The following is a 27,446-nucleotide window of genomic DNA, read 5'->3' on the forward strand; positions in this document are numbered from 1 at the left end:
TCAGTATCGCATTGAAGCGGTTTGCGACAAAAAAGCGCGCGCTAAGTCTTGATATTATTCTGGTTCTTCGGATTCTCTCTTGGCTCATGCTTACAAATTTGTTCAATCCTTTGTGTTCGCGTGAATGCAATATTTGTGACTTCTCAGAAGACAGTGTCACATGCCAAGAGGCGTTCTTGGTATTTAGAGAAGAAATTATTCAGAAGCTTTAAAAGTTCCGGATTTGCTATTGTAATTTCGGCTGTTGAGAATATTTTTCCGCTTGATCGAACGTGGAAATTGAATAGTGAGGAAATCACTTTAGAATCGTCAATTATTCAAAGCTCAAGAAGCCAATTCTTCGCAAACGAATGATGCTGAATGGGCATTAAGAGTTTCTCCTGAGTCATCCAGAATAAAAATAAAATTGATAAGGCATCACCACAACACATTTAGGTCAAGAAGTCGCATTTGAGTGCCGCGAGACCAACACACAAATCAGAATGTAATAATTTCTTCGTCACCCAGTGTTAGTCATCAATGTTTATTTTCACATTTCCTATTAAATAATGGGCATTCATTGAAGTCAGTAGACTGATTTAGAAATTAGGCAAATATAGCACACTAAAACTACACTATTTTTAAAATGATATTGAGAGGAGTGCGCGTTTCTTCGGCACTAAAATTACCTTCGACTTGGGAGATAATTAATGCACACGTAAAACACACATAAATTATCGAAAGGAATTGGACAAGTTGCTCAACCTTGACAAGAGAAGATTATTTTGGTTCTTTTGTTCAAAAGCGTGTGTGCGAAAGAAATGTTATTTTTGCAGAGACGAGGATTTTTTTGTTGTCTTTTAAACATGACAGTGATATTCATATGCGAGCAAGAGACACCTTTTGAGATGTAAACTTGGCACTAATATCAGAAAATCAGCTGATGGAAGTTGCGAAGAAAGTTATGGGGAGAAATTATGTGTAAGATTTTGGCACTTTTTCCTCAACTGCAATTATATATGAAGTGTATAGAAAATTCTTTACTCAACAGACTCAATATTACAGGAATACAAAAAACAGTTTATTTATATTTTCTAGCTTTAATTTCAATATAAATATTGTTTTCATCCAATTTAAAATATATGATTTTTAGTAGGCACTTCGCGTGGAAAAAATCTTAATTTCCAACTGGAAAATCGGTTTTAGGTTAATTTGAAGCATCTAAAAGTGTTGAGTTACTAGTGAAAATTCTTACCTGCTGCGATGATGAAGTGGACGACGATGACAGTGATGAAGAAGTTTCCTTGATAGAGCTCGAATTGATAAGGTTCTGCCTGGCTGTAGTCGATGAAGCCGTCGTGAGGGCGTTCTTCTTTTGCATGTTCTCTAACATTGCCGCCATTTCTGGACTCACGTGTGATTGAGCTTCCGGAAAATCTGACATCTGTGAAAAAGTACAAAATCAGGAATTTCACAGGTAAATCAATCGGGCGCACAAAACTTGATCGCCCACATTTTTCCGTTGAGTGTTTCGTAGATGTTGCAATTCACCGAATGTCAGTTAAGCTGTCTTGTGGCTGTTTTACATGTTTAGTATGCCTCTCAGAATGTGGTATTGTTCTGCACCTCTTGGGCGGTTCTCAACCACTAACTACACACGCAAAAGACACACAACAGATGGAAATGACAAGAAGTGCCACAAAAATTCGTGGGCGGCTTTGTTATAGAGTTGAGGCGATTTTCTCTAATATGCAATTACTTTAAAATTTAAATGGATTCGTGGAATACATCGTCCTTGCTTAGAGAAGTGTGACGGATTTTTTGTGTCACTTTTCTAGCATTGCAAAAATTAATAAAAGATGAAGTGTGTATGTTTTTGAGGTTGTGCAAAATATCTCTGAATGATTTTATTTTTGTACGATATTTTTTTTCCGTATTGCACAAGCTCTCATGACTTATTCATAATTTTGTTGTGAGATTGTAGAGAATAGTAAGTTCATGATTCATAGGGAAAAATATTTAGTATCAGGCGACATTCCTCGTTCTCGCTAAATTTTTTACGTGCTCAAAATTGCCTGATAAGTCACGATTTGGCACAAGTGACGTTTTTCAGTGCATATTTTGCGATAACAACCCGCTATACTTGCGTAAGCATTTCCGCAATCTGCTTTCCCGCCAATTATTTTCCATCAACTAAGAATTCCACTTATAAAGTTCTGTTTCAATAGATTGAAAGAGAAATGGGGTGAATAACTTCATCAATTGATTACTCTCTATAGTTTGCTTTTCATATTGATACTACACTTGTTGCCTTAAGTAAGAACTCCAGCTACAGTCGATATTATAAATTTTGTCTGAAAAGTGACAAAAAGCCATTTTTTTCAATATCCAAGTCATCAAAATAGTCCGTCCACTTTACTACACAGTTTTTCTCAAGTTGTTATACCCCTCGACAATAGATAAGATGAAGAAATCGCAATTTTTCCACAAGCACATAAAGAATATTCTCGATTGCGAATGAAAGAGCAAAAAAAGTCAGACCTATAGTCTTTTATGGCACTGAATGTGTTCTCTTCCTCTCGACAACCACCCACACGATTATTTGTGCACAGCTGAAATTCACTAAAACCACATTTCAATCAATTGAATAGTGTGAATCACAAGTTGTCATTGTTTTCTTTAACTGTGACGCCGATTTTCTTATCAACATTCGAGATTATAGACACACACATGGTCTTAGGCACACCTTTTCTCCTCAACTGTCGGCACAAGGCAAATTCTCTGTGATGATTTTCAAGCACGAGAATGCAACGAAAATCGCCAATATTTGGTCATTGCGGCAGTGAAAATTCCGGGAAAATTTCAGTGAAACAAACTGCGCCTAATGGTCAACAATCACGCACTTGGACAAGGAGACAGACAAGAAGGGATTAGAGACAAAAAAGAGAAATATAGATATATAAATACTCACGGACAAAAGACACAGAGAATAAATACAGATATTTGTAGTGTAAAACTGTAATGTGTTGATATCATGTTGGTTTCTCCAGCAACACACAAAAATACTCAACTAACCGAACTGAGAAACTTCTTTCGCGCCTCTTCCATCTTGAGGGTGGACTTCTCACCACCCAGTGGGTGAGATTCCCACACGTTACTCAAGTCCCGAAGATTGGGACTGCTTCCGAAAAAGTGTCTCCTCATTGTTGGCGAGAAAAGATGACCAAATATCTCACCTACGCACGCCAGATGAACAATTTCACCACTTATCGCAATTTCCAGTGCGATTCAGGAATCTAATTTACTTGCCTAGGCTATCAACAGAATAGAATTCCTAGAAGTATCTTCATGACATGTGAATATTCATGCTAGACGAGTTCTTTGGAGATTAATGTAGATTTATTGTTTCTCACGTTCAGTAGATAAAAATTAAAATTAACTCAGGCCACCTCAGTAAGGTGTCCACAAATAGTGATTCATCAGCCAACTCTGCTACTTAGCTTGCGAATGCAATATACCTATGTATATGTATGAAGAATTCCTATCCCATTAGTAAGGGATTTCCTGATGAGTTTCCGACTGTGTAATTCAATGCTCCACTAGCGAGTGTGAAAAATCAATTGATGATCACACACGAGAGGAAACATTTGGCGCCACTTCAAGTGGGACAATTGATTGCAATTTCATGTTACTTCCCATTAAACGTAAAGTGATCAAAATACTGCAGAGGCAATTTGGTATGCTTCACGTGGATATGTGTGAAAAAAACTAAAATTGGCCACTCTCTAATGTGTGCTTTTATTGTCATAGACTTCATTCATTGAGAGTTTACCGGAGATTTACAACACAGAGACTCTGCAGAGAGCATCTCTGCGCCGAGACCTTGACTATACGAGAATAGAGTATGTTTTTCTGCCATTCACACACGTTTTCTGTGCGGAATTTGCCACGAAAGAAGGATTATAAGGTAGCAAAAGCGTCATGCGCGTCAGTGGTTCAAATTTTTATGAGACATCGTCTCACTCTACCTAGAGACTCAGATTCACACAAACAACGCGAACTGTCAAGCTGTTGCACAACCCGCCAAAGTTCACTGAATCACTTCGAAGGATTTCCAGCTCAGTCACAAGGGTTTCGGAAGCCCATGATGTAGAATAATCCACTATTACCACGTGTTCATACCGGATATCAGAGAAGCGCGTCTCAAAGCAGTGAGATTTATCACATACCGCGGAATTTATCGCGCGAACACCACGACTTTGCCAGGCTCGAGCATTGATAGAACTGAAAATTCAAGAACAGCCACAGACTCGTGTTGATTATTGTTGCCGCAAATGAAGCACACGGAAAAAGAGTGGGGTATTGTTGAAAATAAACCCAATACACAGGCAACAGTGGCAGAGTCGCCAATTGAGCCCCACGCAGAGTGAATCGTTTTTTTTTATATAAAAATAATTCAACGCGATTGTGTGGTGTGACGGCGAATGCGTGTGTGTGTTGATGATAGAGTTGGTAGGGACACAGATGATAGATGAAAGCAAGTGTAAGTAAAGGTTTTCATCGCAGTACCTATAATTCATGGAATTCAGGAAAATTAAGGACACACACTTCTAGTTTGATAAACTCTTGGAGGTCCCAGAATAGAGCCAATTGGATATGATCGATTGAATAAGATTAAACAACATCGCAAAAGACGAAAAATCCTACTTAACAGAATACAGCAAAATAGGGTAAGAAAGAAATCAAGAAAAACCAAGAAATCAAGAAAGAGGTTTAGGGATTCTTATGAAAAGTGAATACCGCGTTAAAAACAAAAGAAAGCTTGATAAAAATACATTGACAAAGTTCAAAGAAAGGATGCAAAAGAAAAAAAAACTATATGAAATTCTTCTATTATAATTCTAGTCCAATTACACTCAATCAGACATAACATCTCTTTCATGGCTGAAAAGTATGAGGCGATCGAATAAATAAGGCGATCGAATAAAAGTGGAATATATTTGCACGATAAATTGCCCTGGGTCAGTTGAAGCATTGCAATGAAATTGTCAAAGACACCAACACACTCAGGTTCTCGGAGAGTGTTTTCAATTACGTACAATAGCTCGATTTGCCCACCGCCTTCTAACATTTCTGCATGGTTGTGACGAGGAGTTTGAGCTCAATTACCTTCTCGAGTGGAAATAGTATGAGGATTTTTATGAATGAAGTGCGGATGAATCAAAGTGTTGTCGCACATTTTCTCCAGCATGAATCACCATCCAGCGGAATTCTCTTTCACGGAACTCGCGATCGAATCATCGGAGAAATAAACCCATTGCGCGCGATGAAGAATTTCTTTGACATTGAAAAGATCACATCTGAAATATGATTCATCCATTGGAGAAGGGTTGACTCGAGGCGATCTATGCGTGTTAACCAACTCTGGGAGACTCGAACCAAAAGTTAAATGATAATTTCATGCAAATCGTTCTCGTGTCATGATATTTAAAAGTATATTGGACATTTGCCAAGATAGAGCAGAAGTGCGACTCTTTTACCTGTCTCGAGGTGCTCATGAGAAATTTGGATCTGGTCGGCGGCGGAGGATTTCTGTGGACAACCATTGTGGATGCTGGTCTTCTCTTGCCAACACAGTATAAATTTATTGACTCTCCCGAAATTAGCACTCTTCCTTGGTGGACGTCAATTGGAGAGGAATTCTCAGAAGTGAGATTTCTGGCCACAAGAGTCTATTACTAAAAATACACACCAAATATTGAGTCTTGTGCAAACACTTTTTTCTGCACAACGCTTGCTTAAGTGAATACGTGAAATTACTGTCTTCGCTCAATGAATGGAGCTTCGGTAAATACACTCGGAAAATTATTTTCTTAATGCAAATTGCAGCACATTCTTAGTGGAAAAATAGGTTGAAAATCTAATAAATCACACTGCAAACACAGTCATGAAGTTCGGTCATATAAAGAGTCAGTTATCTCTGTCTTATCAACTTTCGTGGAAAGCCTGAATAGTCAGCTGGAGACAAACACTTATTTCGAAGACTTTCCATTAGTAATTCACTGATCAAACACTTTATATAATACTTGGTAATCACTGCATCTCGAAACTGATACCATTCGACATGTCTTGCGATCGAGAGTCGAGTTCAAACTGCCAAGACTTTGCCGATAGGGAGAACCGCCACTTAATATTCTTACTTCTCGAGTGGACAGTTCGTGAATGTTGCCGTCGATTTGTACGTGATCGGCGAATTTCGTGGCGAAATGAGGCGGGGAAGTGAACTAGCCCGTAAAGCTTGAATTGAAAACATTCAGCGATCGCGACCATTTCTCGCCTTTACATACGATCATCTTCGAATCGCATTGGGTATTTTAACCCATTCAAAACCCATCAGAAGTCAATAGACAGAAGTAAAATATTTGATTTTCAGAAATACACTCACAATACTGTTCATTAAATAAAGACCATCAATAAATTGCATTCACAATTCGCCAAAAACATCTCTTTAGCATGGAAATGACTCTTTTCCAGCATTCCCGTGGCGCAAAAATGAGCACATTTTCAGTGGTAATGTACACAAATTCTCGCCTAATTACAATAAATACACAAATAATTTTACGCAAGTGTTAAGTTTTGCGTTATGGCAGCGAGAAAAATTGGTGTCGCCAGAACATTTGCATTTTACAGTCACTCCCGAATGTTGAAGAGTTCATAAAGTATAAATTCATATACAGAATTGTTTTGTCACACTTGGTATAGTTCGATGACCGGATTTGACTTCTGGTCACAGTGTTTGGCTAAAGGAGCTTCAGTGAAAGAATTTTTAATTCATTATAAGAAATTTCCATGTCAGATTCACTCTCAATTTTCACACTATGAAGGAGAGACAAAATGACTCTGCTATTTCCGCTCCTGTATCGACTTTCGGCGTGTCTAGACTTTTCCACAGAGACGCATTTGTCGTCTGGCAATTTTCCCTGTAGAACTTCACCCGTGATTGCACCAAAATTCGCCTCTGATTTGTAAAATCTCGTAAATCATAGAGCTGGAGTTCCCTTTCTATAGCTCAAATCCTCACATGAGCATTTCTTATTCACACACCGTCAGTCTGTCGCCTCTAGACAACTTATTACATGACTTATTACAGAAATGGCAGGAGGGCATGAAAACCGAGACAGGGAGAGGGAGAGATTGTTGCTGAATCTAATTGGAAAGTGTGACTGGGAAAATTGGAGCAGCAATTAAAGTGATATATTCAGACAATTCATTGATACATTTTTGCTCATAGTGAGTGAGGAAAGAAAAAATTTATACTAAATTAGTTCGAAAGGTTAACGTTCCCACTGTGCCTTATAATTCAATATCACATGTACTTTGAGAGTCATATTTCACTGCATTCTAGAGCTATATTTAGGACATTTCATTGAGACGCAACACAATTTTACATCAAAGTTTCCGCGGATATTAATCAAAACTAATATCACCAAGTTTAAAATACAGAAATAGATTAAAATGTACATAAAAGTGCTATAAAAGTTCACTTGAAAAACAGTCTAGTGTTGCAATTGCAATAATAGCGTCAAATAAATTGGGTATGTTTTTATAAATTGTCAACATTTAAACAAAATTACATTTCCAAGAAGAGACGTTAAATTGTGAGTTGGCGAATAATCAATTAATGATGCTTTGCGGCTCCAAAAAGAGCTCAATTGGTGTCTTCATTCCGACATTAACCAGACAGAGCATTTAATCACAAAACATTGATACATACGCTTTCATTGAACATCTCTATAGTGCAAAAACCATTGAATTCTGACAATATTGGCAGTGCTTCACTGTTGAAAGAATACACTTGCACTGAATGGAAATTCCTTTTCCTTAGATGTCTCATTTCCTCTCCCTCTCTTTCCACTCTAATTTATGCATTACTGCATGTCTGTGAGCCTTTTGTGAACACCGTACAAATGGTAAGACGTGATGTTTTCGCGCTCGGCTCAAAGTGAAGAATCTCGGCGCCAAATGCCACACATCAACATTAGAGACATTTTTCTCTTTGCCCCAGAAAAAGAAAGAGTTTTGCCAGTAAGTTCATTTAACCACCCACAAAAACTACACCCATAAAAATGGCCATTTCTGCGTAAACGAATGATCATTTCTGAGAATCATGGATGTTGTTCTTTTCTTTTTCCGCCAAAATCACACAAAAGATTACCGATAAATAAGTTGAATTTATATTTCACCCTCGTCCAGAAAAGACCTAATCTTCTTATTTATGCGAAATGCAGTAAAATTCGAGATCCTTAAGTATGATTTTCGAAAAGCCAATGCGTAAAATCATGTTTATCGTCTCACCCTTTTTCTGCAGTGTTTATCCACGATCTTGTATGTTTATTTTCACTGTAATTCCCGTCTATTTCCCGACAGATATTCACATGGTTTTTTTTAAGTTGTGGCTTCAAGGAAAGGAATATTTGTACTTTATGGGTGTAGTATTGAGTTAAATATTTGTCAAATAATAAATCTCATTTCAACTTTTTTCTTCCATCTTTTCAACTCCATTGATAGAAGTCTTTGAGCAGTGATTGTTCTAATATCCCTGTACTTTTGTCGATGACTAATTTCAGCACAATATAATACTGCACTCAAACTGTTTTTGTCTGATCTTTGTAATCTCTCACAACAGATACACCTTAAGAGAGTGTTCAGAAATGAGAAGAAGAAAAGCACATCAATGGCATTTTCAAGCTTTGCAGATACAAAATGTATAAACGAATCCACACAATAGTGAAGCGATAGCTTAGCACCTGGGCGCGCAAATAGCCTTCCACTCAACTATAAATCAATTGAGCTGGCGCGGAGACATTTTCAACTGACGATGAGTGAATTAGCAATTAAAATGAATAAATCACATACAACGTCTGCGTGCAGCCGCCGATTGAAGAAGCCCCAATTACTGTAGAGTGCCATTTCGGGGCTGGGCGCCGATGCCCTTCTGAATTTGTGTCGAGGAGGAGCAGTTTGCATCTTCTTTCCGCTAACACCTTCCCTAACAGTCACTCTTTCAGTCAAATCACATGCGATTGGCAATTCAGACAGCGATGGCTTGTATTGTGGCCGCAGAAAAACACCACAGAGTGCAATTCATATGGTAATTTTCACTAAACGATGATGAGTTTTTTAGAGAGTGTCAAATCACCTTCACTATCAACATCAATAACAACTTTTATCAGCTATTGCCAAACACTTCTTGTCACTCAATAAACTGATGGGTTTTTTTTCACACACAAACGGACAAAGATCAGTAAAAATTCACCCTGATATCGAAGATAGGCAACCAAGGAAGAGTCTTGCAATGCTCGTTGATAAGGAAAAAAATTATGAGCCATACGACAGCAACTTGTGTCTACCGCTCAGATGCTCTTCGATCGACTGAACTTGTCGCTTGGAGGAATGTCCAGAAGAGCCGTTGGTTACTTCATGTGAGTTTTCTTTTCTGTGTGTTTCTCAGATAAGATTTCGCGCTTCACAGCGAGATCATCACAGACACAAAGAAGCTTTTATGTGCCGGAAATATCTTACATTCCTTTTAAAATCGATTTCGACAGAAAAACAGAAGCCAAAAGGATAGATTTTGGAAAATCTATCAATTACCAAACAACTTTAGCTTAGTCCTCAAAGAATCCCTAACACAAAATTCACTCCTTGAAAGTAAAAAAAAACCTTATTGTTTTTGTACAAAAAGAAGTAGCAAGAAAAGTCGTTGATAGATTACAAGAGTGTATTTCAGGCGATCAACATTTCGCTACTGTAAACATCATGGAGTGTTTTGTTGGAGGCTCAATTCATTAAATGTTTAGTTAGACCCCAGGCAGATGTAATAGTGTGTTGTGAAGTCTAAAATTAGTCCCAAATCCACCCGAAAAGATCATCATTCCGGTGATCTTTGCGGACTTTTTGTCGCACTTTCTTTACCTTATATAATAATTTGTCTGGAACTCCTTGCGATTGCGATGAATTCACTGATATTGTTGTATTGATTTTGTCTTGTGATCTTGACTGATCCTTAAGATGACCCGGCGTTTTTACATAATTCCCTGGGATTGATGTCATATTATTGGTCACATCACTGCGATTACACAAACTTTCTCGATTGCCCATGTCGTCAGTGAGGATTTTCACCATTTCACTGCGATCACCGCACAACTTCTAGCGAGTCACCTGAGGAACTGAATCCACGAGAGACCTTCCGTCTCTCAGTTTGAGGTGTAAAGTGATTTCTTAGGAGGTGATAAGTATAAACAAAACGATCACGTGCTATTCCTCTCAAAATCAAAGCTCAACTAAGATCGAGAGTGCTCGAGAGGGATTCTATACTTGCCAAAAGTGTGATCATCAACCAATTTTGTATGCGGAATATAAAAAATGTCTCATATTTTACTATACAACTCGTATTCTCAAATTGGGTAGTGTTGTATGTAGTGGTTGAATTCGGCGGAGAGTAGCAATTTGCCAGTGACCTCATGAAAATTGCTGATATTTTGAATTTCAGGCACGATCGTTGTGAATTGTGACTTGGCAAAGAGTATTACTGACGTATATTTGCTCAGAAAGTGTGAAGATTCCCAGAAAATTTCTCTGGCAAATATAATTTCATTATGATAGGTGATTAAAACTTAATGATCTTCGATGTGGTCCCGAAGATTACAGTGTGTGTATTTATTAATTTCGGGATGGATCATCCATCCGACAGGAATTCCCATAGGTTATTGCCTCATATAAACCAAACACTACCTTCAAGATGATTATTTTCCGATAGAGCTTCCCCAATCATATGAGCAACAAACACTCTCTCGAGGTGACGCGATCACAAATATTTCAATATAGATACAAAAACTATTCACGCCCAGTAATTCGTGAGAATGCCGAGAATGTGACTCAAGCATCTTTACTGGATTCAGGTGGATATCTGCCTGTTCACCAGTGTAATTTAACACCAAAAAAAAAACTCCACTGAGTAATCAGCAAATTGGATGAGAATAATTGTGCAGAATCTCAATAATATTTTTAACATTGACTCACAATATTGTTATCACTGTCTCTCTCACTCTTATCATCGTGGCCTTATCGAATTACGTAAAATTTTCTTAAACATTATCGCTTCCCGAGAGATGAAAAAATTCTGAATTTTGTATTGAAAACTTATCTCTTTGATCTGATTCACAATCAGAGCGTCTACTCCGACAATTGCCGCCATGACAAAGAAGGACAATCGCCGTAAGGATTTCCCCATGGGGAATATTCTATTTGCGCGGCCTCTGATTGCTTTGCATTAGCATATAATTGCCTGGCTGAAAGTGGGTGCCATTGAAGTGCCAGTCAATGATAGGAAATGAGAGAGCGTGCTTTGGAGATTTCCAAGAAGCGCAAATCGATGGACACTCACCTCATCGGCGGCTGTGAAGCTGACAAAGCGCGGGAAGGAGCGTGGGCTGCATCTGGCGCCTGGCGAAGATCCCGCCGAGGAAACACTAACGACATCCGCTGTGTGGATTGGCGTCACTGGCGTCTGCTGACCGGCGCGCACAGGCGGACTGGACACGACGAACGTCTCTGGGTTGCGCGGCCGGGCGGATATCCGGCCGAGCTGCGGACTGCCCGTGGGCTGGAGTTTGGGGATGGAGAGCTTCAGGAGGCGCCTGGCAGCCTGCTTGCGCGCCGGCGAGATGTCCGGCGCCTCGTAGCCGGCAATCGGAGATCCGCTGCCGGACATTTTTCAAATATTTGCCACGCTAAATGTATGTGTTGATCCTTCCTTCCACAAAAGGCCCGAACTGGAGATCACATGATCTCAAGATGTGTCGTAAGACCCAGTGTGACGACTTTCTCCTCGCGGGAAAACACCCACACGCACAAATCACGTCACACGATCGCAATCGCGACAGACCTGCATATGGCGGACTTTGCACGATCAAATGGATAAATATTTATGAAAGTGAATTTTATTTTTAATCCACATTACAGCACATTTAACCACATTTTCGACAATTTTAATTACAAATTGCCTCTTTCGTTCACTGCTGAATCTACACTTGTGCTCTCACGTCTGCCCTCAGCGGCGCTTCTAAAGGGACTTTTTCCGTTACCATATGGACATGTTAGGACGTCTTTAAGGGGTTTTGAGGTCAATCAGTTGCTTTTGCATTTTGTGCCGCACTGTGGAAAAAACTGAGACACTCAGCTAAATTGCACCATTTTGCACGAGCACGACACAATATTTATGCAATGCTGTAAATGAAAATAAATTGCACTTGTACGAACGCAGCTGCTGCATCGATCTTTGAGCGAGTGTCTTTTCCAACTGAGAGAACGACGCGCTCAGAAGCCGCGCGCCGAGGGAATGCTGTGTCAGACACACTCAATTCGAGGGGACAACGACTGATGATCACGTGAATATTTACTTCAAGGGGCAAATATCGCGATTGGAAGTCACTAATCGTGTTCTAAACATCGAAATTAGACCATTGTGTGTATTCTCTTCCTATCGCTTTTTGCCCTCCAATCTCTACAATCCTTAATTCCGGTGCAAACACAAAGGCTCTCGCAAGACTTATTGAGGAATTCCGCACATTTGGTAATTGTCTCCCCCTTGATTGAACTGTTGGATTGCATGGCGACTTCGCACCCCCTGAATTTATATATATATATATATCTTTCACTGTGTGCGTTTAACACACGTTCACATCTTCGAATTCAACTTCACGTGGAATCACGCAGGAATTTTGTGCGGATGGCTTTCACGATCGCGCCCTACATTCTGACGAACAGCGCGATTGAGTGCGGGCATTTACCATTTGGTATTGATCTTGTATCTCCCGGGGATTTCAGGCAAATGCGCACAAGTGATTCTTGTCCATTTCCATCTATGCGCGCCTCTAAAGCAACATCTGTAAATTGTCGCGTGACAAACATTTGTCACTTTAAATCTCGAAAAATGGTTTCATTCAGTGAAATGTGTGGAGATGTTGTTTTGGCAAGACGACAAAGGAACTTTCTTCGATTGTCGAGACAATGAAGTGAGTGCGCAAGTGAATGCGCGAAACCCGCTTTGTTGTGATGCGATATTTTAGACGAAAATAAAAGGACACCGTTTGTTGTTCTCCTACAATTATTATTTTTTACTGTTTTCTTGCTTGTGTTTTGAAACTCTAATTGCTAATTATACAATTTTTTCATTTTTTTTTTAATTCTAATTGTTTTTTTTTCATAAGGTAAATATATATATGTATATATATTTTATGCTATTTACAGACTTTTTATTTTCACTTTTTCTCCATATCTCAAAACTTGTGCTTTCCATTGATTTTACAAGAAATTTCTATAAATATTTAACGGAAATTATGCTCTCATACTTTGGAGAGTTAAATAGTTCATCACGTTGTGAAAATTCTACAAATTTTTTTTTCTGGAAAATTCTTGTTATCGGAAAACATTGAGAAAAGGCGTTTGATTCCAAAGCGCTTGAGCACTTTTGGCATAAAATTATATTTCTGAAATTTGACCTGGGAAAAATGGCTGAAACCGAACAATCTCGGAGGTTTTTCGCATTTCTGAGGGAAAAGTAAGTTTTCTCTTTGTCATCTACACAAAATTGTGTTTCGCTATGTCACAAATCTCTTTATCAAGGATTACAAACACACACACAGATTACATGAAAGATTTTTAGTGCTTTTTCTAGTTATTAAGGATGATCAGTAGATTTTCTCCTTACATTCTCAGAGTGGTTACAAATGATGGTGTTTTGAATGTGAATGTAGAATTAGTGGTTTGTTTTTTTTGTCATTTTCCTCTATAAATATTTGCTTATCACACACCAAAAACTATACATGGAGGACAAGAATATTAATGTTATCTCTCACTTGGTATGTCATCACTACTCCATTTCCTAACATTACGTGCTTTCTTACTATTTAGCCATGTATTAACAATTAAATGCTTCATCTGGATTAAGAAATTCAATAATGAATCCTATATTTACAGTTTACATTCATGATCGTACGAATTTTGAGTGGGTTGGTCATCAATTTTGCCTCTCTTTAGGCGCTTTCCTATTCCGCTCAACACACTTCACTCACGAATGTCAGTAACACCTCGAAATTTTCACTACTTCTAAGCGTAGAAAAAGAACTAAAGACTGGCTGTGAGTGAATAGGTATAGAAAATAAAGAGCATAATTTTTTTCTATGTAAAACTCCTCATTTTATTCTCTTAAGACTCCTATTTTTTTTTAATTGTTTCTAAACAGTACTACAAGTTTATACGCAATGACTGACTTCATATAAAAATATATCATTGGGAGGGGCAAAAAAAATTACAGAGAGAAGATGCAGAACTACTAAAATTATCTGCTTTTCATTCATTTTATCGCCACTCGCCAACAACTACAATTCTCCAAATCTATTGGTCACAAAAATAGACTCTCCTCTATCATTTACCTTTTTTCTCCATCCCCCCTTTTCCCCATTTTTCATCAGCACAAAGTAAATGAAAATTGCTACAAAATAGAGAAAGATACGTTGGTAGCTCTTGTTTTTGTCAAATCTTTGCAAAGTGATAAAAATCATAAATTGGCAAAAATATTTACACACACACACAGTTTCACACGCAGAAAGCCTTTCCCGAGCTAAAATAATTCTTTTATCTACACAACTTTCCTCCTTGTTTGCATACACACTCATAACTGACCTCCTTAATACTGTTTTCTCAAGCGATTTATCAATTTCTCTACTAATTTTACACCCTCTCCTCGACACTGGCTTCAAAAAATTCCTCCAACTGGTGATTTGGCGGGAAATAATCGAGGAATTTGAAACATATGATTAGAATAACCTGAAGAGTTTGTACAATGTGTAAGTCAAAAAGTATATTTATCAAGTTCAAAGGAAAATCAAAGACTAGCATTGAATTTAATTTAAACAATAAGGAATATTGAAAAATAAATTATTATCAATTGAAAATGAAATTTTTATACAAAATTATTTCCCACCAATGAACACCATGGATGAATCAATGGAAAAGCATTAGTTATTATTTATAGAGAAAGGTGTGTCTTTGAAACGGAATCCAAGAATGAAGTCACAATTGTGAATTCACACATTGAAACTAAGAATTACAGCATACAAATGAACTACCGAATAAGTTTTAGAAGCAGTCCTGTTGATTCCTTAAGTTTATTCAAGTGAGATCTTTATGAAAGATTTGACAAATTCCGCGATGAACATCGACATCATTCGTGTATTGTTGTTACAAAGCGTGAAAAAGTATATTTAAACTAAGGTGAGAAACGCTGAGAATATCTGTGTTTCTCCAATCAAAAAAGGACACTACAAAAATGGGAGAAAAGAACTAAAATTGTGGACCCTACTTATTTACAAGGTTTTTGCATCTCTAGTCTATTCATCAATTCTACATGTCTAAAAAATATTCTTCGTTCTCTTTTCAACTCAACTCTCCTTATTTCTCATCAATTTCTTCTTCTCTTTTCTCTTTGTTTAATTAAATGTCTCTAAACTTATCAGTTCTTTTTCGTTTTTTTATTGTTTCACCCACATTCTAGTGTTTTTTTTTGTCATCCTACTCTTTTCGTCTCATTATGCTTCTCATCGTTTTGTGAACGCAAAATTGATTAACAATTAATCAGTCATTTTACATTTTCTTCTTTTTTTTTAAATCCTGGAGCTTTTTTCTTCTACTAAATAGAACACCAAAACATCGTGCAGGACCCGCCTGAGTGGATTCTCCAAAATTTCACATAACACAGAGAGTAACGTTTACCATATGGGAAAAATGCCTCTTTTCGCCTAACTTTCAATGAAAGCCTTCAAGGAATTCAATTGATTGTGGTGCGCGCAAAGCTTGGGATGCGAAAATTTGCGAGGAAATTGAATTTCACTTTACCAGCACACTTTTGCATCCCTGAGAAAATCTCTCAACATTTTTCTATCCATTATCTTGTTCTTCTTTTTTTACTAAATTAATTATTAAGACACGCTATTATTAGGTACAAGATATAAGATAAACATTACATTATGCACTAATATTACTCTTTTCTCGTTATAATATTGATTTTCTTCTCTCTTCTCTAGCTTCACTTCTCAATTTTCAGTTCTCTGGAAAATCATGGGGAAAATATCTCGCACTTGGCTCTCTATTTGATTTTATACGCTGGAATTCTGGTATTTATTTATCCATCCATTTTTGTCTGAGGTCTAACAATTAGGCAGTGTCTTTTAATATGAAAATCTATTTTCACTTCACATGTGATATTCCAAGTGGTATTTATTAATGTTTTCTGTATAATGCCCATTCTCTCAATCGTCTAGCCATAATATATTACGTTTATGTTTTGCTGATTGATAAATTACAAGATACAGATTATCAATATTTTCATCATAATTTCATGTCAATAATAAATGGTGCGCAGAGGACAAAAAACCCTATTTTGTCGACTAATTGTAAAAAAAAAATTTTGAAATTACACTACATCGAGGCATTACACTTTTTTGGTCACTTTATCAAATGCGTACAATGCAAGTTTAGCCAATTTTTTTCGCTGCATTGTGACTTCATACACATAAAACCACTGCGCGTGAGAGAATTGCTGTCAACATCTTCTCATCAAATATATCACAATTTTATACAGAATTATACTCTCGCTGAAACGCGTCCATTGCTTTTCGGTAAATTGGCAGATGAAATAATAATTGTGTGAGAAGGGAAAATCAATAATGCTGCCAAAGTGTATTAACCACTTTTCAAATATGATGCACACGCATATCAATTGAAGAATCATTATCAATAATATTATGGATTTATGTGATGAAACCACACGGCAATTCAGCATTTCATTTTGACTCTCTGCCTCGTCATTTTATATTCATATCAGTAAAAAGGGCACATAGAAAATCGACTAAAACATGTGTGGAGGATGAGAGTAGAACAGAAGGATTGTGGTCTCACGTGTCCTGTGGAATTCAGACGAAGACTTGTCACATTGGGAGAATTTTAGGCAGCAACCGCTTCATTGTGATGTCATTCCCATTGATGAGGAGACGGTGGTAATTCTGAAGGATGAGCCACAGTAGAACTGAAACAGCGCAAAAAAGTAAATTAGAAAAAAATTCTCACATATAAAGATAATTTATGATGAGATATCAATTAGAAATACAGTGGGAAATGAAGCATAAACAAATCACACCCCTTTTAAAGGATAAAAATGCTTTAATGCGCATGCATTGCAAGAGAAAACATCATGCAAAAATTCTTTTATCCTTATATTTTTCTTCCTTTTTCTTTCAAAAACAATCTCAAACTACTTTCAATTGCAATTTTATCATAATTTTCTTTTTATACCAGCAAAAAATATATTTTATCTGTTTAGTAAGTAAACATATCATCATTTTCAAATATCTGTTTTCTGGTTTTTATGCAAACTAGAAGAGTGAGTGTAGAAAAGGCAGAGGAAAAAGGATTTTGTGGAAATTTGCACCTAGATTGTCCTTTTTGATCTCATTTTGACAAAAAAATATAAATAAAAAAAATACAGATTGGAAAAAACTTTTGAAACAAAGGTATTAAAATAGGCCAAACTGAAAAAAATTGGGGTTGGTTAATAAAAACCGAAAGTGTATTACTGCACAAAAAACATTTTTCTAATATTTGAATTTGACTTCTTTGTAATAATGTTTATCTGAAATGGTTTTTGACTTGTCCTGTACAGAAAAAAGTCTAGGTAGGAAAGAAACATGTAGACAATTAAGAAAAACATTGTGCCGAACTGCACAAATATAAATTTAGGGGTTAATTTCATTGATTACGTTTTCATTTATATACAAATAAAGTTGTTGAGCTAAAAAAACCAAGAACATACAGAAGAATAACATATTAAAAACCCCTGCTTTTTGTTAGTTGAATGACATTTTGTTTAACTTCTAATAGCAATTTCCTCGTTTTGTCATATGATATTCATTGTCTATACTTTGTATGTCTCTTTTCTTTGAGGGGGAAAAATAATGACTTTTAACACCAATAAAGCTCAATAAATTTAAAAAGTATCCACTAAACATATGAATAAGCAGCTCTTACTTTCCCAATACAACAGTGGAAGATGGAATTTTTAAAGATTTTTTAACAACCTAAGACTATGGCAATGAAGGTCATGATAAAACAAATTAGACAACAATATGTAATGAGACTATTTGCGGAAATTGTCATTTTTTTTAGTTTAAATTATGCATTGAAACAAACAAACGCAAATTAGTTAAGGGAAGAGAGGAAATCATTATCATAAGCAATATCAATGAATGTGAATTTGGATTATTGACAGAAAACGAAAAAAATGAATTGATTCTGTTTCTTGTTTGTCTAAGGAAGAAGCAACTCTATTCTGACTAAACAAAACACGAAAGAGGCTGTGCAATGACCATTGTATCATTCATATTCTATAGAGTCCAAAATAGAGTCGCAAATTGTTCGGGAGATGTTCTGTGGTAGTCACATAAAGTCTATTATGCTTGATGTCTGAGGACATATGAAAGTAACTGATCAATCAGAGAATGGCCTTATTTTGAGGGGGACACACCTAGGCGCCTGGAGATGAGAACATTGAGTTGATGATTGGAGATATGTTGATATCGGGAGGGTCGATACTAGTTGAGTTGGTTGAATTGATGGCTAGGCTGTTGCTGTTGATGCTGCTGAAGCTGCAGTAGCTGCTGTTGATCAAGTTCTGCAGTACTGAAGTAGTCAAATATTTTTTGTTTGCTTCTTTAGTAGTGGAAGATTGTTTTCTTTCTCCTCTAGTTTTAGGCATTTTATCTGCAGGTTTAGTTTTACTTTTGATTTTTTCCAGAACATACAGAATATAACATAAACCTTTTAAAAGCAAACCTCATATGAAACTCATTCGCAAAATCTCTTAATTCAACTATTCAATAATAAAATAACTCAAATTGTAGGAAAGAAAGACAAAACTCTACAGCAAATCATCTATCCAGACACCCACAGTTCTCTTAACTCCCCATTATTCACTGCTTTTTTACTTTTTTCCTCACTCGCAAGAACAAAAAATAACACCCCCGCAAAGTACAGTTGTCAACGTCAATTTGTGCGCCCTTACCTGGCGAAACTCTTGAACGCCGCACTCTGAGGATTTATGCAGAGCGGAACTCGTCCGGTCTGAAGTTGCTCCGCTATAAACTTGTGCATTTCCTCTACAAGAAGACATACAGAGAACAGTAAGTAAATCACCTATGAGATCATACGTAATACACGAGGCTTACCTTTCACCTGTTGCACTGACGTGAGTTTCCTCTCCCAGAGATCATCAAAGGGCTGCGCTGCCGACGGCTCAAAATCCACGATGTACTGTCGCATTCCGGCTGAAGTTGTGAAGCAGCATTTGCACATGCACGAATGATACCGCAAGCGACCCTCGTCCAAATAGGGATGCGCCAGGGCGTCAATCACTGATATCCTCTTGTCCTGTGTGCGCGTGAAGGGAAAAGACATTGTCATTTGTCCGCCCTAATTGGCAGATAAGCACCCGCGATAGAGCTACTTACCGGATCAAAGACCAACATCTGACATAGTAGATGAACAGCCTCGTGGGTCGCGTGCGTACTGAGTCTGTACAGTGCCGACAGAGTGGGTGGTTTCGCCGCCCTTCGCAACATATGACATCGAGCACCCTCGCACGCATGTCGCATATCCTCCATTGATGGTGTTCCGAGCAGTTCTGTAATCAGCTCGAGCTGCAAAAAAACCCACAGATTTGTAGAGTATGCCCTGCCAAGGAACACTTCTCCCGAAATAATCTCAAGCGCAAATATCAATACTGTGAAATTTGTATTTCACAAGGCAAGCAAAATCTTACATGGGCTTTAGGATAAAAAATGCAAGAATTTATTTTCTTCCGAAGAAGATAAGCTTCAAATTTCAGCACTTGATTACTTTTACATTTATCGATTTTATTCTGAGATAAAGGGAAGACTTACAGTCAATCCTATAAATAATTACAGAAGGAAAAAAATGAGTAACTGGTAAAGCAGGTACTATACAAAGATACTATATAAACTTCCAGTACATAATAAATTGCCCTCCAACTGAAGGAAACCAAATCCTCACCTGTTGAACTGGACTTTGGGCCTGAAACAGAATCCGGCGGCCCAGTAACTCGCCAAAGATACATCCCACCGACCAAACGTCCACGGCAGCTGAGTAGTGACGCGCCCCCATGAGGATTTCCGGTGCACGATAGTACTGCGTGACGACTTCCTGTGTCATGTGCTTGCTCTGATCTGGCTCCTCGACGCGCGCCAGCCCAAAGTCACAGATCTTAAGGACGCAGTTGCTGTTCACCAGCAAATTGCCCGGCTTGATGTCGCGATGCAGAATGCGCGCCGAGTGGAGATACTTGAGTCCACGCAGAATTTGGTACAGGAACACCTTTATGTGATCCGCGGAAAGATGTTGAGGCGACACAATGATCTTGTGGAGGTCAGACTGCAGAAGTTCGGTTATCACATAACTGTAAGCATGATGATATAGCATTGCCCATAGTTAAGGAAAATAGACAATTATGAGGAAAGACAATGGCCAAAGACACATTAATTATCATTTCCGCTCAGACAAAAAAAACGCGGCTTTACAATTAATTTAGCTTAAGGGATAATTCAATGCAAATATAGTCACAATTTTAATCCTATGCCGTTGGAGAGGAATTCCTTTTGTTGCGGTAACATTTGCCCCATTCTCCAGCAATAAATTCAGTGGATTCCCCAGAAAGTCATGAGGGGGTGATCAAATACTGAGACTCTGTGTAGTCGAGGAGATAATACATTTATTTCACTCTACCCTTGCGAAAGTCCCGCTCGTGTCCATTATTTTTATTATCCATCACACATTAAACTATGAAGTAAAACTTTACAGTTCACATGTTAGAACTTACCCGCCTCCAAGTTTTCCCCACCTTGGCAAGGAGCAAGTCTCTCAGTGTGAGAGAAAATGAACAACGGCGACGACGTCGTCGCTACCGAAGGATTTCCACCCATAGCGGCACCAATCAATTCTCCCGACGAATGGCATCTCTTCATTACATTGTCCTTGTTCCTACACAAAATCTTATAGGGAATCCAGTAGATATTTCCCATAGAATTTCCGTGAGTCACCAAATGCTAAAACCCACGATTTGTACACCCACGAAAAGTCTTGCTACAACAAAGAATACCGAACGGTGGAAGCTGGATAAAATTCTGTGAATTTACCGTGATGATATTCCAAAGGAAAAGAGCCCGAGAAAAGGCCAGAGGTGTCTGGAGACGTTCGCAGAAATCTCAAGGAGGAAACCGGGTAAAAAAAATCGAGCCACACCCACACAACACTTGATGAAGTGGAAAATTTTATCTTCAACATTTCATGCTTTTCCTTCTCTTCCCACACACTAACACATACAAACATACGTCGTCCGCTTGGCCGGAGAGAAAGGCTCTGAGACTGCTATATAGGCGAGAAAACCTCGAGGGAAGATTACTTCATGGTGAAAATTTTCGCAAGGGCGCGCGGGAAATGAGAAATATGCGGTGAGACATGGGCTTTTCAATCTGAGCGGAAAGTCAACGAAGAAACGAAATCAGTGGGGAAAGTATATCTTTCTACAATGAATTCAATCAGTGAGGGTGAACCTCTCAAAGGCTATCGAACTTAGAAATATTTAGTCTATTTCTGACACAACGATCAACGATATGCTGCAATTATAGCATGTCTTGATATAAGAAAGACAATGTCGCAATTAAGTATTATTTTCAAAGTGTAAAGAAGTGTTTCTTCTTGATAATTTGCCTAATTTGAATAAATTTTAGTAAACACTTCACACAGTATTTCGCACACCTTATCAAAAACGGATACTCTATACTTCTTTTGGCAATATAAAATATCTTTCGAACTCTCTAGTATACACAGAAATATATCATCCCTTCTATGAAAATGAGAATTTTAGATATCACAAGTAAAAGGATACATTTCTTGGAAAAAATCCAAATGAGGTGGTTGCAAAATGTCCAGGGCCGAGAGAACCTGCAAAGAGAGAAAAGGACAGAGTTAGTGAAAATATATGTATAATCTCAATTAGGCTGCAATTGTGCTTTGTTGCTCCAAAAACGGCACGCAATTGCAATCTCGCGTGGAATTTATATCATCTGGCCACAACAATGTGGGATTTCTTTATCCGTTAAAACAAATTTGTTGGTCAATTTGTGCAGATCGTGAACACCATTGAACACTCTCTCTCTAGAGTCTAGATGATACAGTAATGAATTGCACAGATGAGAAATTAGCGCACAATTTCCCATATAAAACCTTCTCTATAGACTAACCCAAAAAATCGCTGGGAAAATGCTTGAAAAGATGTCAATTGAGACACAAAGAGAAGTGATTTCACGGAAGGCGAGGCCAATGTTTAAGCACCGAAAGAAGCTCTAATGATTTTTTTTCCAGGTCACATTGAAAGTTTTCAGCCACGCACTTCGCACGTACAAAAGCCCCATTCATGGGACTTTTTGGGGGATCGTTGAAGGCAAAAGCAACACTTGAATGAGGGAAGATTACCATGTCAAAAGCTTGAGGAACTCTCTGATATGGAGACAAAACACCGACAATTTCTAAAGTTCTGTACCTTAATACTATTAATTCATCTTCATAACCTGAAAATACTTATTATATGCATGTAATACTTATATTATGTATCTTTGTAAAGATACAAATTTCAAACATTTCTCATCATCATTCAGATCAAGTAAATTACATATTCTAGAAATCTTCAAGGTAAAAGGCAACTATTTTTAATCCTGCATCTTTTGAGAGATATCCTCTCTTGTTATATCGATTTTACCCTCCTAATATTTCCACGAAGGCTCGATGAAAAGGACATAAAAGCAGAGCGATTTCTCATCAACTTTTATTAAATCCATTCTTGAGGAAAATCTCAAAAAGTGTTTATGTATTTTGTTAAACAAAGGTTTCCTGTCATTTCAGAGCAACTTTTTAAGGAAATTGCCCTTGAAAAGATTAGAAAATCAAAAAATTTTTAATCTCATTTAACCACCATAACCTTGTTAATTCTCCACGACAGCAATTTTTTCAATTCCATCCACTTCCACAGGTGGTGTGCGACGTCGAAAATGAATTACACTCGTACAAATCTAATTTCGTTTTAATCGTGGGGAATTTTATATTGGAACACCTTCTCTCGGAGAAATTAATCCATTTCACGCATTAACCGAAGAAAAAAAAACACAAAATAGTGAAGAAGTTTGTTCAAAATTCTTTACTGGAAAACATTGAAAAATCGATACGGACACAGAATTTATTTGTAAATTATTAATCCAGAAGGTAATACAATATTTTCGACATGAAAAATTAATATAGTGTGAAAGATTAATGGGGTATTTTATTTTTTCACTCTTAGACGTCAAGGTATTTTGAAGATACACACGATATTAATCGTTAAAAAAAACAGGGTTGAACTATAGATCCCTTTTGTAGTCGCAAAAGAAATCAATATATCACGAGTTGACCATAAATGTCGAGCATCAATATGTATTATAACTTTATCTGCGCGTGGTCTTTCAGAGATTGCACTAAGAATTTACTCTGAATTTTAATTATGATATGAAAGAATAAGAGTCAGACAAATCAATTGAATGCCTATCTCTACAGTGTCGTGAAGAAGAATCTCAAGACAATGACAAAGAAATGCCTGAGCTCAAAAGAGTCACAGAATTTCTACAATATTTTCGAATTAACAGCACAGAATCTACCAATAATTCAATCAGTCAAATCAATCAGATATCATTTCCATTTCGATATTGATTATTTTCAATTTTCTTCCCTCAGTCTTCCTTTCAATGAATCATCAATTCTCTATCAAAACTATCTAATGTGTTTCTCTTTAATCCGTTATATTTTTCCATTTCGTTCGACTTTTCCCGCTCGTGGAATTTCAATTTTAACATTCAATTCCACAGTGCATGACGCTTCGCAGTATTACTTGATTAACAAGACAGAACGCCACTTGATAAAATATCAAGACTGCTGTTGCCTCTCTTTTTCTCTGCATTCAACTGAGAATATGGTGGAAAATTGTGCTTTTTCCTTACAACCAAACACCCCAGAAAATTTCACTTCACTCGCCACAACCTGTGACGATAAGTCAGTTTGCCTCGAAGCTATGCAAATTTCAAAGAGATGAAACCAAAAACTTTAATTGTAAACTGTGGTGAGCGAAAAGTGAAGGAAAAGCCATAAATTCATCACGGACGTCTGAAAGGAAGTCTCTCTTGAGCGGGTATCATAAAGTATCATATCAGACGAAAAGGAAAACTTATTTCACGTTCCTGCGACACAATAGCCAATTTGTAATCTTGCAATTTTGAGGTCATTTCGATTGAGTTGATTAATGACCCATGAAAGAGTTCACACAAATTATTGGGTATTAGCCAAAGTAGACAAGCGCACTCTTCGCCCAGATGGAATTTTACGTACTTATGTATATGTATACGAACGGAAAAGGAAAGAAAGATTACAGTTTTTCTCATTTACATAAAGTTGTGCCTCAACGGTGGGAAAAGTCTCTCAAAAAATGAAGAAAAGTCTACATTGCCTTACGCTCACCACCAAAATTATTATCTTACCTCCTTAATCGCGACGCAGTGCGTTAATCATTCGGTAGACAACAAAAATTGACTATGTAGGTCAGGTTCATGACATGTATGTATTTTTATTTTTAACACTTTTACAACACACCACACACTAGAGTTCATCAATTGGTAAAAGGAAGAGACGAAAAAAGCGCCAGTCTGCCAAAGTGTGTGAGTCAAGTGACAAATACAAATGTTTAAATGATCTCTTCTCTTTTGGCATGATAGAAAAGGAGTGTGTATATCTCTCCAAATTATTAAGACATCTATTTGAATTTCAGCTTTCGTGTGAGATATAAGAACAAAAATTTCTTTGATGGTTTTTATAACACTTAAAAAAATTTATCTTCATTTGCATAGTTTTAAGGCGCTTCTTCGACTACACATTAGACAGAGATCTAAAAATGGATTAATTCAACTTCCAAGTCAATTCAATCATAGATATGAGAATAGGTGGTGCATTAATAAGAAATTTTATGTTGGCACAATCAAATTGCAGAAATGTGAGGATTCCCTATGCTAAAAATAAAAAAGCAGTGTCAAGAGAGACGCAAGAGTAAATAAAAAATGCGGAAGACAATCACCTGCCTTTTCACCTTTTCTTACTCGCTCACCCACAAATTTTTCTAGCTCTCTAAATATATCAAAATGACTTCGAGTCTATTTTTTCTGTTTAACGTCACAACGTGCAAATTTACTACACGACAATTTCCCGTTTTGCATGCCAATTGGGAATCCCAATCAGCTGAAAAATTTCAGCTGCTCGAGACACACTAATCGCACTGAGAAAAATTGCATAATGGTCGGCCCAAAAATAAAAATGCCCACCTAAATATTGAGGTTGCCCGTAAAATCTAGGACTTACATTTTCATGCTTGAAGAAGCACAGCATCTTGAGCTCCCGAAAAACACGTTTCGATGAAACCAACGATTGAAAGACATTCGGCAGCTTTTTGAGAGCCACTCGACGACCATCTCGTGGATCAGTGACAGCCCTGAAAAGATGAGGAAAATAATATACAATTACTCAGTGTGGGAAAATTAATCGACGTCAGTTGCTGGAAAGTCAAACACACCCATTCATATTTATAGATCAACACCTATGGCTTGCGCTACTTTCCGCAGAGTTTCGCTCTTATGGCTGAATCTCAAAATTCCCCCATGAGAAGAGAGGGTGGAAATAGTGTTCTCGAGAGCATAAGCTGACATAGAATATAAAGTACTGAACCAGCTCTTTGTGATTGAAAGCTTTCTAAAATAGAAAATCGTCTCGCAAAGTCATCACCTTACAAATGTATACGTATGTATAAAATATTGAAAATGTTAGGGGAATATTTTAATCATAAAGAAAGTCTCTCTTGTCGGGTTACTTTTCAACCAGGGAGCAAATTCCTTTTTATAGCTACATGTCTAGATAATAATAAATACAAAATATTATTCTGCATGAACTGATATTCGAAAAAAAAATCCTTCAATTCAAGCTTTGAGAAAATAATCTCTGAATTTAGCAGCAATCGCAACAACAACAAATATTGTCTGAGATCCAAACAAGTGCATTTTAATTTGAGTGATTAGAAGTTTTCACCAAACTTTACCGAATGCTTTTGTTTTCTGCAAAACAACGTATATACTTTTACCTCTCTCTCGACTTTTCTAAGTGTAAATCGTATTTATTGATTTTTCAACTCAAACTTCCACATCATTAATTCACCAGGAACATAAAAATGATTTTCTCTGGTGAGAATCTTCCAAACAACGCAAAACGTCACGGATAAAAAGAAATGGGCTTCTTTGCTGATGAGCTCAAAAAATTTTCTCTTCATCATTTTTCTTAATCTCTGAACTGTAAATTCGAGGCATCTTCAATCGTACTCCGTTGTAATTAATTTTCCCTCTAATTCTGAAACTACGTAAAGTCTCATTGTGAGAATTTTGGTAAATTCACATTGGGCAGAAAAAAAGTTGTACGTATGTTGAGTAAATCAGAATTTCCTAGTTTCATTTCTTTCGCTTTCTCTTGTTCGCTTCCCAACCGATACATTTCGCCTGATAACCCAGAAAAGCAGAACAAGCAAAAAATATTAACAAATATGTATAACTGGAGGACATGACCCAATTAAACTCTTTGTCATCAGCACCAATTTGTTCACCAATTACTTCCACATTTCCTCAGGTTTCCTCAGTGTCACCCATGACGACCGTTCTCATATTTCTCATGGCAAAATTCCATTGTGGAGTGAGAAAAAATGAACTGATTCTTTCATTTATTATTGTTAGTAAGTCTTAAAGAGACGCTCGCGAAGATAAATAAAATCGCATGCTTCTTAATTAACGATCACACTCAAGAGAAGGAAAAGTGAGTGGAAAAATTAACAGGGAAACTTTCGGTATTTCTCACACCGGCAATTGAGATAATACAATACCTAATAATAATATTGAAAAACTGTCGGGTAATGTATTTAGTAAAGTCAAAAGATTTTGTTGTAGATCCGCTGATAACATTATGTACTATTTTTTCAAAATCACTTTCCCTTTGGCTTATGTGCTAATGTATATATACATATGTATGTACACACACACAGAGTCATGCATTGTCATGACTAGACATTAAGATTGATCGCCACGAACGAGTTTCTTAATTATTAGGTGGATCATAAAATGAAATTTTTCTTCTTTTGAATCAACTTTGATTAATTCAACCATCTTTTATAGACC

At 37.2% G+C, this 27,446-nt stretch overlaps 2 protein-coding genes across 11 annotated transcripts in view; both read right to left on the reverse strand.

Moving 5' to 3' along the window:
• LOC132261294 (NAD(+) hydrolase sarm1) overlaps nt 1-27,446 on the reverse strand; it is a 53,282-nt gene that overhangs the window by 5,756 nt on the left and 20,080 nt on the right. Inside the window, exons 1-2 of one of the 9 annotated variants that reach the window (XM_059760059.1) lie at nt 11,426-11,432; nt 1,235-1,423 (exon numbers count right to left, since the gene is read on the reverse strand). In XM_059760059.1, the coding sequence (XP_059616042.1) occupies nt 1,235-1,423 (189 nt within the window). In that variant the 5' untranslated portion in view covers nt 11,426-11,432. Of the gene's footprint in view, nt 1-1,234; nt 1,424-1,492; nt 2,476-3,054; nt 3,985-4,161; nt 4,258-5,519; nt 6,112-8,895; nt 8,907-9,954; nt 10,024-11,425; nt 11,433-27,446 lie in introns of those variants that run through there. The other 8 variants (XM_059760058.1, XM_059760060.1, XM_059760055.1 and 5 more) reach the window with 8 other exon arrangements.
• The window catches only part of LOC132261315 (serine/threonine-protein kinase NLK), a 32,951-nt gene continuing 21,030 nt past the window's right edge, over nt 15,526-27,446 (reverse strand). Inside the window, exons 2-9 of one of the 2 annotated variants that reach the window (XM_059760098.1) lie at nt 25,597-25,726; nt 22,055-22,110; nt 20,164-20,566; nt 19,602-19,790; nt 19,320-19,521; nt 19,157-19,250; nt 18,620-18,774; nt 15,526-17,125 (exon numbers count right to left, since the gene is read on the reverse strand). In XM_059760098.1, the coding sequence (XP_059616081.1) occupies nt 18,687-18,774; nt 19,157-19,250; nt 19,320-19,521; nt 19,602-19,790; nt 20,164-20,566; nt 22,055-22,110; nt 25,597-25,726 (1,162 nt within the window). In that variant the 3' untranslated portion in view covers nt 15,526-17,125; nt 18,620-18,686. The remainder of the gene's footprint in view (nt 17,126-18,619; nt 18,775-19,156; nt 19,251-19,319; nt 19,522-19,601; nt 19,791-20,163; nt 20,567-22,054; nt 22,111-25,596; nt 25,727-27,446) is intronic. The other variant, XM_059760099.1, reaches the window with a different exon arrangement.

The sequence above is a fragment of the Phlebotomus argentipes genome, unplaced genomic scaffold, assembly GCF_947086385.1.
Source record: "Phlebotomus argentipes unplaced genomic scaffold, Phlebotomus argentipes genome assembly scaffold_18, whole genome shotgun sequence".
Classification (NCBI taxonomy): domain Eukaryota; kingdom Metazoa; phylum Arthropoda; class Insecta; order Diptera; family Psychodidae; genus Phlebotomus; species Phlebotomus argentipes.